At 47.3% G+C, this 14,329-nt stretch overlaps 1 protein-coding gene across 1 annotated transcript; it reads right to left on the reverse strand.

The window, feature by feature from the left end:
- Positions 1 to 523: 523 nt before the first annotated feature.
- On the reverse strand, positions 524 to 2,104 carry LOC123497787 (E3 ubiquitin-protein ligase SINA-like 10). The gene is made up of 2 exons (XM_045234547.2): positions 1,540 to 2,104; positions 524 to 1,442 (listed from the first exon to the last, which is right to left on the reverse strand). Exons 1-2 carry the CDS (start codon positions 1,780 to 1,782, stop codon positions 705 to 707), a joined length of 981 nt encoding a protein of 326 aa, XP_045090482.1. The 5' UTR covers positions 1,783 to 2,104; the 3' UTR covers positions 524 to 704.
- Between the last annotated feature and the right edge of the window lie 12,225 nt (positions 2,105 to 14,329).

Consider the following 14,329-nt stretch of genomic DNA (forward strand, 5'->3'; position numbering starts at 1 on the left):
CATTTGTAAATAGATGTTTACCCTTATAGTATCGATGGCTTGTTTTCATTTTAATATCAAAAGATTATTTTGTTAGAAAACAGATTATTTTTTTGCTCAGAAAGCTCATTCATCTAGAAAAGAATTATGGCCACGTGTAGTAGAAGTTACTAGCTTTTTTTTGACAGACTGCAGCCCTCAAAGAGGGCTTAACACTTTATTATTTGCAGTTTAAGCAGTGTGCAGAGATAAGTTTCCCCCTTAGGAAGGAGATGGGTTTGATTCATTCCTTAGGAAGACTCTGAGAGAAGCTTCATCAGGAATTACTGCAGGGTTATATGCTGCATCAACATTGGCTAGGTATCCTGATTGGGAGATTTGTTTGATAGAAGGCCTCCTTTCTTCTTCACTATCCTCAACTAAACCTGCATTAAGCATCGCTTTCGTAGCATGGATAACATTTCTTGACATGAGATTGAGCTCTACTCCTGACTTGAGATAGATAGATTGCAACAGATGCAAATGAGATGCTTGCAAGTTGGAATGACATAACAACGGAAGAAGATGCATTTCACGACAGGATTAGCACCAAGCATAATATCCTCCGATTTAAATACAGTACCCTACAATGACATTAAAGATGAACTGCATCTACTAATTAACATCACCCAAATAGTTTCAGCTGCATCGTTTGTTTCCCATCAACACAACAACGGTGGACCAAATCAAACCAATGCGTCGGACAAAGGGGAGAGCTTGTCGATGCGGATGTGCAGGGGAACTTCCATGGACGTCCCGTCCCTTGCTGCTGCTGGAACCAGGTACATCCGCGGCACCGGCAGGAACGTTGGCTCGTCCGCGGCGGCCACCGCGCCGGGCGACGAGCTGCTCCTGATGTGCATGTCCACCAGCACCATGTCCTCCTTGCCGCAGTTCGCCGCCGCCGCCGGGGGCGGCCCCAGGTTGACCCACATCTTGCACGTGAACCGGGGCCGCGTCGCCGCCCTAGCCCTGGCGCACACCACGGACACGACGGCCGCACCGGCGCCGAGAGCGCCCACGGTCAGGAGGAACACGCGGTTGTCGTCACCGAGGAGCACCAGCCGCGGGGTCGACACCGGCAGCTGGAGCTGGCTGACCTTGCCGTACTGCACGGCACGCAACGGCGCCGAGTGGACGGTGTTGATGTGGCCGGCGAGCGCCTGTGGTGCGCCGACATAGCCGCAGCCGGGCTCCGTGCAGTGGCAGGGCGCGTGCGGGCATGCTTTCTGGTGCTCGGCGACCTCGTGGTAGGTCACGTACCACTGGCAGCCGGCGTTGGGGCACCCGATCCTGGTGGAGGACACCACGGCGTCCAGCGCAGGGCAGGGGTCGAAGAAGCCACCACTGTCCACGCACGCCATGCACTGCCCGAAGGGCAGCTGGGCCACGCAGCCGCCGCAGGCCGGGTGCCCCGCTTTGCACTGCAGGCAGGCACACAAAATCGGAGATGGCCTTAAATCAGCACAGAAAGAATCGATCTCTCTCATGAGGAAGAAAGAAGGAAAGAAAGAGAGGAACCTGGAAGACGGGGGGCTTGAAGGGGAGGGTGCAGAGGGGGCAGTGGAGCACTTGCTTGTCGATCCTCACGGCGAGCTCCGCTCGCGGGTTGTACGCCGCCATGACGATGGCGCCTCCGTCTCCTCCACCGGCCGCCTCTTGCTTCATGTGGCCGTCGGGCAGGTCCTGCCGCGCCTTCTTGGAGCTCGTGTCGGCCTTGTCCGGCAAAGCCCTGCTCCTCCCATCGACGGCGGCGCCTTGCATCCTGGCTGGCCTTTGGGGAAAGAAAACCGCTGTCTATGTCTCAGGCCAAACTTTTTCCAGGAGGTGGGAGAGGAGGGCAGAGGTCTGAGAACAAAAGGTGCCGAGGCAGCCACAATACACTATAAATGCTTCCCCATTGTGGTTTCCATTCCCAAACTTATATGCTATAGATATAAGCCGTGCTCTTAATCTATTTCATTATTGCTAGTTTATCCATATATTAATGTTGTTCTAGAAAAATTGAGGAACATAAATGTAAGCACATTGTTTTTATTTTTACATAGTTTCCTGCTTAATTGATACACGGAGGAGTACTTTTGAGTCCATCGCCAGATTATAACACCATCAATCACGTGGGAGCCTATAAAAAGAAAAGGATACATGTGTAAGCACAAGGGACACGCGTAACCAAATAGTACAAAGGAGCACACAACGCATCACAACCTTTCAGCCAGGTCACGACACATCCCGCCTTTCTCACTGCTATCGACCGGCACATACGCCATGGCCCATGGCTGATGTGCTGGCTGCCACCAGGAAATAACAACAACATGGCCACAAGTACGCCATGGTTGATGTGCTGGCTACCACCAGCAAATAACAACAACATGACCCCAAGCGTCCAAAAGATCCCTGGAATAGGGTACTGGATTTTGAAGACCCCCGATGCCAAAAATCTTTATTAGCTGCTTGCATGGAATGGAAAAATAACCCCTTGATTCGGTAGATGCCATCAAGAAGCAATGAGCAATCCATCTGTCACCACACCATGGAACAAGCTAGTTCAAAGATTTCTAAGCAGGCATCCGTAGCTGGAGGTTACAGAGACATAGGGGGATAACCAGAGAGGGCACCAACCAAGATCATCCTCGCATCGGTGCACGAGAAAGGCTTGAACAACGTTGCTGGAGCACGAAAAAGCTAACACCAATGATGATGTGGGAAATCAAGTATCGGCTCCCAAGCAACCTGTGCTAAACACCGGTCGACAGAACATAGAGAGTAGAAAATACATCCAAGATTACAATAGAGGCTAAGCATCACCTAATACCCTAGAAATAACATAGTGGAGAATAGGTGGCAGGAAAGCTTGTTTGAACCTAAGGAGAGACAAGAATAGAAATACCTCCACATCAGAACACGAACCGCCAGCATAATCCCCAAATTAGAATATGTGAGAAAAGATCTAGGTAGGACAAAACATAGGCAATGATTATTTAATGGGGAAATGAAAGTTAAACCAGGAGGAGCAGGAGTTCGCAAAGGATGACACCAATTCCTAGCTCGGCATCCACTTGACATAGGCATCCCCAAGCCGGCTTGATAGCCCCAAAAGCCGCCATAAGGGGTGCACAAAGGACTACCCTTTTTTTGATAACCTACTACGAGTAATTGATGGTGAAAGTATGCCTAGCTTCTAATGAGGGTTTTGGTGTTAATGGCATTATGATTAGATGATTAACTATGTTTCAAGTGTGCTTTCAGGATACACATCGTATGGAATGTTGTATAAAACTTGGTCAGTGATATTTCCAACATATCTATAGTTTTTGTATGTTTCATGCCTATTATCCTTTAAGTTTGCAATATTTTCAATCCTTTTGAAGGACATGCCTATTAATTCAGTGGCGAGCGCCAGTTTGTTTTTCTGTTATTTTTGGGATCTCAGGAAATCACCACAGAAAAAGTCACCAGAAAAATCAGAAAAAATAGAAGGTGTTTTTGTGCGGGAAGAAGACCAGGGCACCTGGGCCCTCTACATGGAGGGGCCCATAGGTCATAGGTGTTCAGAGGCCATAGGATCCTTGGTGGGCGCCTAGGGCCTATGGTGCTTCCCACAAATGTGGCTTCGGTGCCCACTGGCTATATATAACCATGAAAGCCTTCCTCAATTTATCGTGCATTTTTTCACGACAGCTATCTCACGGTCTGAGGCAATCTTCATTTCAACCCTGATCTAGTACTCTGTCGGAGGGGGGAAATGCATCTCGATCTTCACCAACATCGATCCCCACACTCGAAGATGAGTGGTGAGTAGTCTAACCCTTTAATATGGGTTCATGGCAGTAACCAAGATGTAATCTCTCCTCTTTGATGTTCAATACAATAGACATATGAGTTGTGTTAATCTAAAGTATTCTTTAGCTATTATTTCTTTCATGTGATGAATTATTTATTTACGTTCACATTTTTTTTGACGATTTTATGGGTCATATATAGATGTATATTTCTCACCGCTTGCTTGTTTACTCTTGTCCAGTTTAGATCGGTAGCTAGTAGTGGAAAGAGCATTAGCTGGGTTCAACCTTGCAGGTAAACTAGCACAGTGACCAGAACGAAAGAAGATATTTTTTTAGCATAGTACAGACACAAGCGCTCATATATATGCGCATACACTCAGCCCTATGAACGCACGCACACACACCGTACCCCTATGAGCACATCCAAGAGAATGAGCCAACATATTATCTAGAGATTTTACAAAGTCATAGTAGCGCCTCGTAGTCGACGGGAACGTCTCCTCCCACGGAACGCACATCACCGGAAAATCCTGAAATAAAGCCAGAATAAATGCGAGCACCAGAATTTGAACCCTGTTGGGCTGGGGATATCACTGTCCACCTAACCATCCAACCACAATTTGTCATTATCCGTAACACTCCACATGAAGAATCATCCTCATCAATGTGGAAGTTTTCTTTTACCTATACAAGAATGAGAAGTTCAGAAACTTAGAATCAACAAAACAGACCACCAGAACAAATTTGGAACAACATTAACTGAAAAACAAGTATATTTAAGTTTGTGATTACGTATTTTGAAATAATAACGTGGCATGGATTGAAGTATACATTACTAGAGAAAAGCCGAGCAGTAGCGTGGGTCTAAGGGCTATCAGTAGCGCGGGGCACCGCGCTACTGATATGGCGCTACAGCTAACATTTAGCAGTACATAGCGCGTTTTGACGCGCGCTACTACTATACCTAATTAGTGGTAGCGCTTTCCATACCAGCGCTACTTCTAAGTGCCTTAGCAGAAGCGTTTTCCTGTCCAGCACTAAAGAGCGTTACTATTATATTTTCACAAAATTTTTTGTTTGCTACATATTTGTGATGTTTTTGTACAGGTTTTATACAGTATTCTAATCATATCATAAACATGCAATATGCTCATCATATCATACACATAATAGTCTCATCATATCATCCAACACAAATCATGTCGTCACATCATAATCACGATATAGCTAAACAAGTTACATGACATCTCTCATCATACATAATGTAGTACTTTTTGAGGCGCCGGTTCGTATCGCTCTCTCGCACTAGCGTCAACCTAAACTAACTATTTTCCGCTTCGGCTCTGCTATCAAACCCTATCTGGTCATTGCTCGGAAACCGGTACACCTGAGCCTGACACTCCGGTCACTCGTCGTAAACTCCTGGCGTAGCACTTCTTCGCCATCAATGATCTATGTACCTGCATCGTCACGTGAGGCGATAATATGCAACATATATAGTTGAGCAACAGAAAGAGACAGAGTTGGCAAAAATAGAAGCAGCATATCATAAGCATAAATAACAAAGTTCATCGTACCCAAAATGCCCTAACTAGAGTGATCTTCGCTAGTTGAGGAGGACGGTTTAATTACATCATAAATAAAGTTTCGTCGTGCATAACTTAAAGTTTCGACATAGAGAAAGTATCGACTAAAGGGACACATTGTCATATATCGTCAATCACTCCAACATGTTGTGCCACCATCCAAGTCAGGGAGATAGTCCCCGAGCGCAGTGAAAGGTTCAGGTCGAGATGCCAAGCGGGTACGCGTGTTTGGACGTCTTCCCGCGATATTTGCCCTTCTTCGTAGAACACCCCTGTTTTTTCGAGGACCTCCTTCATGATGATTTGGGCAAGTTCACGCTGGATGTGATAGAACTCAGCTCAGAGTCGATGATCCGGGATATATCCTAGTTTCTTTGCCCATTGTAGAATATTGGCATCGCCGGATCTAGGTGACATGCGAAGGTTCTGCTGATCCGGTCTGTACTCCAGCATGTGGTGGAGGACATAGAATCCATCACTGAGAGTACCACTCGGTTGCTGGATGCAGCAGAAGTCGGTCTTATGGCCGAAGGCGGGCGCGCGGTTCCTTGTCTTCTTGAGCGTAATCTCTCCACCCCATAGGCCGTAGCTAAAGATAGCACTGTCAAGAACAGACATGATGTGGGTGTAATCCTTTTTCTTCATGTTCTTCGACGAGTCTAAGTAAAGAGTGTGGGAGAATCGGGGGTAAAGGATGATGAGGACGGCGCGCCCATTGCTGCGGAAAATAAGTACACGTCAAATTAGCCTCCACGCGTGCAAATGAATGATTGAAATCGAAAGAAGGATATCCGCTGATGACTTACATGGGATGATAAGGCACGAGAATCGTCTCCTTGTCCTTATTGCCGACAATGAAATCAGCGATGTAGTTACTCGCATATTCACGGTGCTTTGGGCCTGCCAAGAAGCCCTCTTGCATGAAGTACGGGTCGGCAACACAGATATAAGGTATCTGCTCAATCCTGATGATGTAGTTCATGTACAGGGCAAAAAGGCGGACAATGTAAAATCGAGCTTTTTCAAGTGAAACATGTCGAAGATGTAATCGAATAGAAGGAAGAACTTTTTCACGGGGAATGTGTCGACGTACAACCTTTGTTGCGGCACGTTAACCACGCAGAGCGGGTATCCTGGATTTTCCGAGGCAATCAGGCTTTTCTCTCTCCGCAGCACATCGTCACGAAGTCTCCTTAAATCGCCGTATATGGCCTCTACCGCTGCCTTAGGTAGGATCGGATCACCGGGATATGGTATTTCGCCGCACCTATGATAGGTATACGGTCTTGAACCCGAGGCTGCGGAGGCTCATAGAAGCAGCTTTGCCTTTCCTCGGTCTCTTCCTATGCTTCTTTGCTACTGGAAGTGAGCTATAATACGTTCACCCTCTGGCAATTCAGGCACCGCCTCATCACGCTCAAACCTTGCGTACTCATATTGCTGAGCCATCAATCCTCCATCGTCATAGGCGCCAGTATTGAGATACTGTAGAGGGTCATCGTCATCCTCATCGATGGCATTGATATCACGCATTGCTTCTTCGACGCCGACAACGTCATCTGCGACTAATGGAGACTCTTCCTCATGCCATCTGCAATCACCCGGCACAACAGACGACACTAATTGGGTAGTTGGGGTGTTGGTGTTCATACCTTGCTGAGTCTGCGTGGTCGTGGGTGTGCTCCCGGCCGCCTCCGGACGAAGCAGACTCTTCGGTCACAACAGGACCCAACTCTTGCAATCGCCAAACCGCCGTGGGGTCTCGTCGTCATCTCCCCCTAGTGCTACCGGAGGAGCGATATTCTCGTGGGCCGGTTTGACACTGGCCACGGAAACCTTGAAGACGTCGGGGGGATCGGCTGGCTGTGGAACAAATCTTCCTTCGGCTTCACTATCGTCTCCTTTCCGACGTCCACCTTCTGGCCGCTGATGGTGTATAGTATGGTTCATGGGGTTACGTCGGTCTGGAAAGACATGTCTGCGATGTAAGACATCTGAAAGGCAACGGAAATGGGAATTATACATATATTGAAGAGGGCTGATGTGACAGCTATATCGTGAGGGTGTCAAGCTCATCCAAAGACGATGCCTTGCCGAGCACGCCAGAGACGGAGGACGGGCTGCTATGAGCTGGTGCGGGAGCAGATGCAGGAGCAGGTGCGGGAGCAGGTGTGGGAGCAGGTGCGGTTGCGTGAGCAGGTGCTGGTGCAACGCTAAACGAGCTGCTCCCGAAGAAGTTGGAAAGGGGAAAGTCCGCTGCGTCTTTATCTGGATTTTGCTTGCTCCAACTAACGATAGACGGAATCAACACACCATACGAAGCTACCATTTCCTCTCTTGCGGCCGCTACCGCTGCTTTGACTGTCTCAACTGATTTCTTATCAACCGCAATCTCAATCTTGTTGTCGATGTTTTCTTCATTTAACCTCCGTCTTTCCTTTCTCTCCTCGGTGGTCTCATGGTAGTACTTCTTCCACGTGGCGCCGTACGTCTCCGACGCCATGCACGCGTCCATATGATGGCCGAGTGTCCACAATGAGTCCTTTCAATATGTTCAAGGCCCGGTTGAACGGGGTGTCCCACTTGGGCCTCGCCAATGCCTCAGATAGCGAGTCACTTTCAACCGCAATCCTGTGCTGCTCTTTCTGCAAAAGGAACAAGGATCGTTTACAAATTTGAATAAACGTGCAGTAGAATTGATCAGAAGCTAAAATTAGGGGGTAAATTAAATATTACCAGTAGTTTCATGGACTCCGTCGTGACCGCGTCCGTTCCGAAAACCTTGTTGACTTGGTCCCAATGGTACCGGGCCCTGATGACGTCACGCTCCTATGGGACGGTGAACTCTGCCAAGGGGTCTCTGATCCCCAAACTTTCACGTTCCACGTCCTCCTTAACCCATATGGGCCTCTTCCCCACGTAACCACGACTTCCGAGGTGGTGGCACCCCAGGTTCCTCTCTTGAAGCCCCTTCATGTACTTCGACTTTTCTTTGGCAGCTTCGGCAACGCAAGCCGCCTTGAATATTTGGAACTGCTCTTCTGTAATTGTCGGATTATCCTTTACAATCTTGGAGTATGGTTCCTTTTTGACCATGATCCATGTTTCACCCTTACTTTCCAGGTGGACAACGCGCCACTAAACTTGCCCATGGCGCGTTTGTTTATCTTCTTCATTGTCGGGTCTTGCCATGGTCGAGTATATTTGATTTCATCCCGGCCTGGGAACAAGAATACCTGGTGCAGCTTCCTTAGGAGGGAGTGCTCCATATTTGGTATCTTCTTTAGTTTCTGATCGTTGATGGTGGTGGTTGCCCGTAGGATGCAACCCATTTGATTGCAGTAGCACGCACGCGCTTCCGCGGGCTCTTTTGGCTCAAAATTGTCGGAGTCCACCTCCATGACCACCATTTTAGTAGTGTTGAGCTGGTTTGGGCGCCGTATTCTCTTCGATTTCGGTTCTACACCGGCTTCGCCAGTCTCGGCGCCGGTGTCGGTCTCAACGCTGGTCTCGGCGCCGGTCTCAATGTCGGTCTCAGTCTCGGATGTGACAGGTGGGCACTGCAACAACCGTTGCTCCTCAAGAAGGTTCAAATAGGTGTCTGCCGCCTTGTAGACGTTGCAATCACCAGAACCCTGTCCTTCATCGTTGCTAGCCATGTTTCCTATGATTAAGTCTAGTCAATTAATTCTAGACCTAATAAAATGAATAATGACATAAAAAAAGGCCTATGTTTTGCAGGAATGTTGATTCATTCTTGTTGCGGCAAATCCCAGGCACTCGATATGTCGTAGTTTGTAGCACAAGTCATGCCGAAATTCATGGAAAATTTCGCATTGACCTTTGTTACAAAGTGGACAAATCGAGCACCTAAAATTTGCTGAAACGGAAATGAATCAACTTTCCGGCAAAATATAGGCCACTCGGCTTCGTTCCCTGCAAACAACAAAAGGCCACTTGGGCACAATCGAACCACTTCAATGTTGCATATAACAGGACCACTTAAGAACCTGTACATGAGCAGCTACAACAGTAGATATACATGAGCAAACACTATTGAGGAATTTGCATCTAACATGACCACTTCAATGAAAATATATAATCAACAATAATGGAATATGCAAATGAACATCAATGACATATATCATATAACATCAATCTTGTTTTTTGTTTATATAGCAACAATTACTTTAACTAAGTTTTTGAAAAGAAAAACAATTCTGTTTTTTGTTTATAACTAAATGCCATAGGTACTGTTTTTTATTTATAGCTAAATGCTTTTGTTTTTTGTTTAAAGCTAATTTATAGCTAAATGCTACTGTTTTTTATTTATAGCTAAATGATATTGTTTCTTGTTTATAGCTAAATGCTACTGTTTGTTATTTATAGCTAATTTATATACCCTCTGTTAATGCCCTAGCTAAATGCTATTATTTATATACCCTCTGTTAATTTAAAGCTAAATGGAATTACTGTTTAGGCATTTTCATAAAAATTTGCCCTAGCTAATTTCCTAAAAAAAATTGCTATTTTTTTCCTAAATGCTAAAAAAAATCCTATAGTCCGAAACAAATCTAGGGTTCATATTGACACCTACGGTTCATATGAACATCATCACAGCAGCAACATATGAAATTTGCCCTAGCAGAGAGAGAGAGAGAGAGGAGATCAGGGGAGAGGAGAGGGAGAGACTTACGATCGGCGGCGAGGGTGGGCTCGGGCTCAGGCGGCGGCGGCGAGGTCGAGGGCGGCGGTGGTGACGTCGAGGGCGTGCTCCACTAGTAGAAAACTGGGCTTTGGTCACAGGGCAATATTCACATTAGTCCCGGTTCAGTCACGAACCGGGACTAATGTGAGCATTGGTCCCGGTTCGTGCGGCCAGGGGCTGCCGGGCCTCGTGGGGGCATTGGTCCCGGTTCGTCCGGACCCTTTGGTCCCGGTTGGTGGGACAAACCGGGACCAATGGGCCACGCTCCTAGCCCACCACCCTTTAGTCCCGGTTCATACCACAAACCGGGACTAAAGGGCTGGTCCTAGTTGCGGCCAGTGTTTAGTCCCACCTCGCCAACCGATGGGTGCTCACACCAGTTTATAAGCCCGTCCCTCTATGCCTTGTTGAGCTTCTCTTAAAGTGAAAATAGATGCCCTTATACAGGGAATTTCACCTAAATTCACAGTAAATTGAAATTTACTGGGAATTTAGGTTTAATTTTCTCTATAAGCGCATCTATGTTCATTTTTTATATTTATAAAATAAATAAACCTTAATAAAATAAATAAAACTAAATAAACCTTAATAAAATAAAATAAATAAACTATAGTAACTACAATAAATAAACCTTAATAAATTAAGTAAAAATAGCAGCAGTAAAATAAATAAAAATAGCAGCAGTAAAATAAATAAAAATAAAATAATTAAAGTAAAATACATAAGTAATTAGAAATAAAATAAATAAGTTTTTTGTTGTAAGTAGAAACAAAACAAAAAAAATAAAGCAAAAGAGAAAAAAAAAACACGAGCCATCAACTCCATAACCGCCATATCTGGGATAGAGAAGGGCGATCCCTTGGAGTGGGATTCACATACAGTTGCCCGTAACATCTACCATTCGAGCCTAGCAGGTGGAACTCGGATCTTTCAACAGTGTCAAAGCGGCAAATAGCAGGCGGAGGAGAAGCCACCGATGTCATGTGTAGATCCCTTCTAGGTCTTGCGGATCGTGCTATTACAGCAATTTGGTTGGTTGATCCCAAAAAAAAAGGAATTTGGTTGGTTTTCTTGAAGCCCTAGCTTGTTGTGCCGTCCTATTCTCTCAATGCAATTTAGCAAATGCTACCACAGTGCAGTAAAGGGCACAAAGAAAAAGCACGCAGTGAAGGAAAATACCTCCATATCAAAGCTGCTACTTATCTTGTTGGTTATCAGGATGTGGATATGTAGCATTTTCTCTAGCCACGGCAACAGACATGCATTCATCGAGGGGGTTCACTACATAACAAAATAAATGCTGACGTTAGTTGTTGAGGGTACGTTTGACATCCCTGAGAGACTAGATAATGAAAAGATGAATCGTCAAACCTGGATGAACAAAGACGCTACCAAGTGGATGAATCTGATGGCCTGTCCTCCCTTGAAGATCATGCGTCCTCCCTTGAAGGCGCCACCAGGGCCATGGACGCCTCATACACCGCCGCCGACGTGTTGTAGTGATGAGGTATCGTGCAGGATCTGACACAGGATCACCTTCAGGCAAGATGAATAGGTCTTCAGGGGCACGACGGCCGGCCACAGCAGGCCCCTGCCATGGACGGCGCCGCCCGAGCCACACCTGCTCGCCAGCTCGCCTCTGGAGCAGTCCAAGCTTATCCGCGAGCTCATCCACTAGTGCCCGTCGCCGCCACGACGTCCTGCAGGCTAGAGAACGGCGGTTCGCCGTTCTTATCCACGGCCGCCGTTGGAACAGACTCCGGCCGCCTATATAAGGAGCCCCCGAGTCCGTCCCGTCCCTCAGGCGACCTCAAGCCACCCCACCTAGCACCCCCATAGCAGGCAATCGACCAGGGAGGGTCTTCTTCCCCATCTCCGGCCAGTACAGCCGCCGCCGCCCTCCGGTCCATTCAGTCGCAACCAGAGCGCCCCCCCCCCCCCCCCCCGTCCGTATAGCACCACCATCCTCCTCGCCTCGACCGTGCGGAGCCGCCCAAACCCTCAGCTGCGTCGGGGAACCACCGTAGGCCAAAGCCCCAAACCTCCCGAAGCTGCCGTCCGCCGCGAAGCTCGCCGCCGCCGACTCCCTCCATCCCCGCCACCTCCTCGACCACCGGGAGGACCGCCCCGGCCTGGCGGATCCATCCCCGCCCTCAGGACCCCGCGAGGAGCCGCCGTTCGCCGGCGTTGATCGCCGAAGCCCTGCCTCTGTTCGGCCAGAGGAGGAAGGAGGCGGGGCGACTGGTCAAACCTGACCAGTGGGCCCAAGGGACCCACTGTCAGTGACCCACGAGCCGGTCCACGCGGGTTAAGTGGAGGATCTGATACAGGATCACCTTCAGGCAAGATGAATAGGTCTTCAGGGGCACGACGGAAGCGGCGGCGCCATGGCCGGGACTGGTGACGACGGCGGCGGCGAGCGAGCGGGAGGGTGGCGGCGGCTGCGTGCGAGTGGGAGGCCGGAGGATCACCACTCATTGTGCCCGACATATCACTACAAGAAACCTGTTAATCCATGACGGATTTCTAATGACATTTTTGGAAACTCTCATCGATGACCTGGTAAAACCCCACAAGCCCGGTGAAAGCCCGCTAAAGCCCGTCTAACCGTTCCCGTATAAAAACTTAACCCTAAATTCCCTCCTCGGCCCCTGCATCGTGTCCCACAGCACGTCGCCACCCCTCGTCCCTCCCACAGCTCGTAAACCTTAATAAAATAAAATAAAATAAACTATAGTAACTACAATAAATAAACCTTAATAAATTAAGTAAAAATAGCAGCAGTAAAATAAATAAAAATAGCAGCAGTAAAATAAATAAAAATAGCAGCAGTAAAATAAATAAAAATAAAATAATTAAAGTAAAATACATAAGTAATTAGAAATAAAATAAATAAGTGTTTTGTTGTAAGTAGAAATAAAACAAAACAAATAAAGCAAAAGAGAAAAAAAAACAAAGGAAAAAAATTATGCCACCTACTGGGCCACCACGGCCTGAATACGACTAGAAACCCATCCATGGGCAAGGATTCAGGCCCGCAGAAGGCCCAGTAGGCCCACAGGCAAATAGTGACAGAATTGGCCCGTAAGCCTGCATTTGAGAGGAGCTCGAAGTGGTCAGCGCAGCTGCGCTTATAAACCACTGTCGAAGCCTCTCGGCTAGCGAGGTGGGACTAAACATCCCACCGCACCGCGCCAGTTCCAGCACAAGGCCTTTGGTCCCGGTTGGTGCCACCAACCGGGACTAAAGGGGGCATTGGTCCCGGTTCGTGGCACCAACCGGGACCAAAGGCCTTTAGTCCCGGTTGGTGCCACCAACCGGGACCAATGAGTTCCCTATATATACCCCATCGCCACAGCAGAGCACTCCAGAGTGCTCTATTTTTTCTGAGCGGCGAGGGGAGGGCATTTGGGTGCTCTAGCTCACCTCCTATGCACATGAGGTGTTCGATGAAATGTCTGAGCCACACTAGTTAATCTTTGTCCTCTCGAAACTCGACCTCCGAGCTCCATTTTCCCCGAGATTTGTCTAGGTTTAGCGGCCCGTCACGTCCCGTCCCCGTCTTCGCCGCCGTCGATTGCCCGCGCCGATCTCGTCGCCAGCACCACCGTGGTGAGCCTCTTGTTCTTATCTTCTTTCTGAAAGGAAAAAATTCTTACTTTAGATAGTTACTTGTCTAATTTTGTTACTTTTATTATTCCTTCTTATTACATAGTGCGATGGTTTTGGTATCCGCCCCCGTCGGCCCTCGTCCTGTCTATTTGGTTCATTTATTGTTTATGACAAATATACCGACCAACGTGACATAGATTTTATTTATCTAGGAGGTGGTTGAACCGGAAATTCTAACCGACCCTATTGTCGAGAGGTTAAATTTAGTTGAAGAAGAAAACAATTACTTGAAGGAAAAAATAAAAAAATTGAGGAGGAGAAGATGATATTGGAGTTGCATGTTGCGGATGTCGTCGATGATCACAAGATCAAGATGGATGCAATGCGCTTGAAGATTAGAAAGATTAGAAAATATGCCATTCATACCGAGGCTTGGTATCATTATGTCGTTGGATCAATTGTTACCTTGGTTGCGATTATGATCGCATTTGTTTTCGCATTGAAATGTTTTACATAGTTTCAATGTATGGTTTAATTAATTAGATGCTCTGGAGAGCTATATATATGTTGTTAGATGAGAACTATGTATGTACTTTGGTTCTAATGTGATGATGAACTTC

The sequence above is a fragment of the Aegilops tauschii genome, chromosome 3 (genome assembly GCF_002575655.3).
Source record: "Aegilops tauschii subsp. strangulata cultivar AL8/78 chromosome 3, Aet v6.0, whole genome shotgun sequence".
NCBI classification, from domain to species: domain Eukaryota; kingdom Viridiplantae; phylum Streptophyta; class Magnoliopsida; order Poales; family Poaceae; genus Aegilops; species Aegilops tauschii.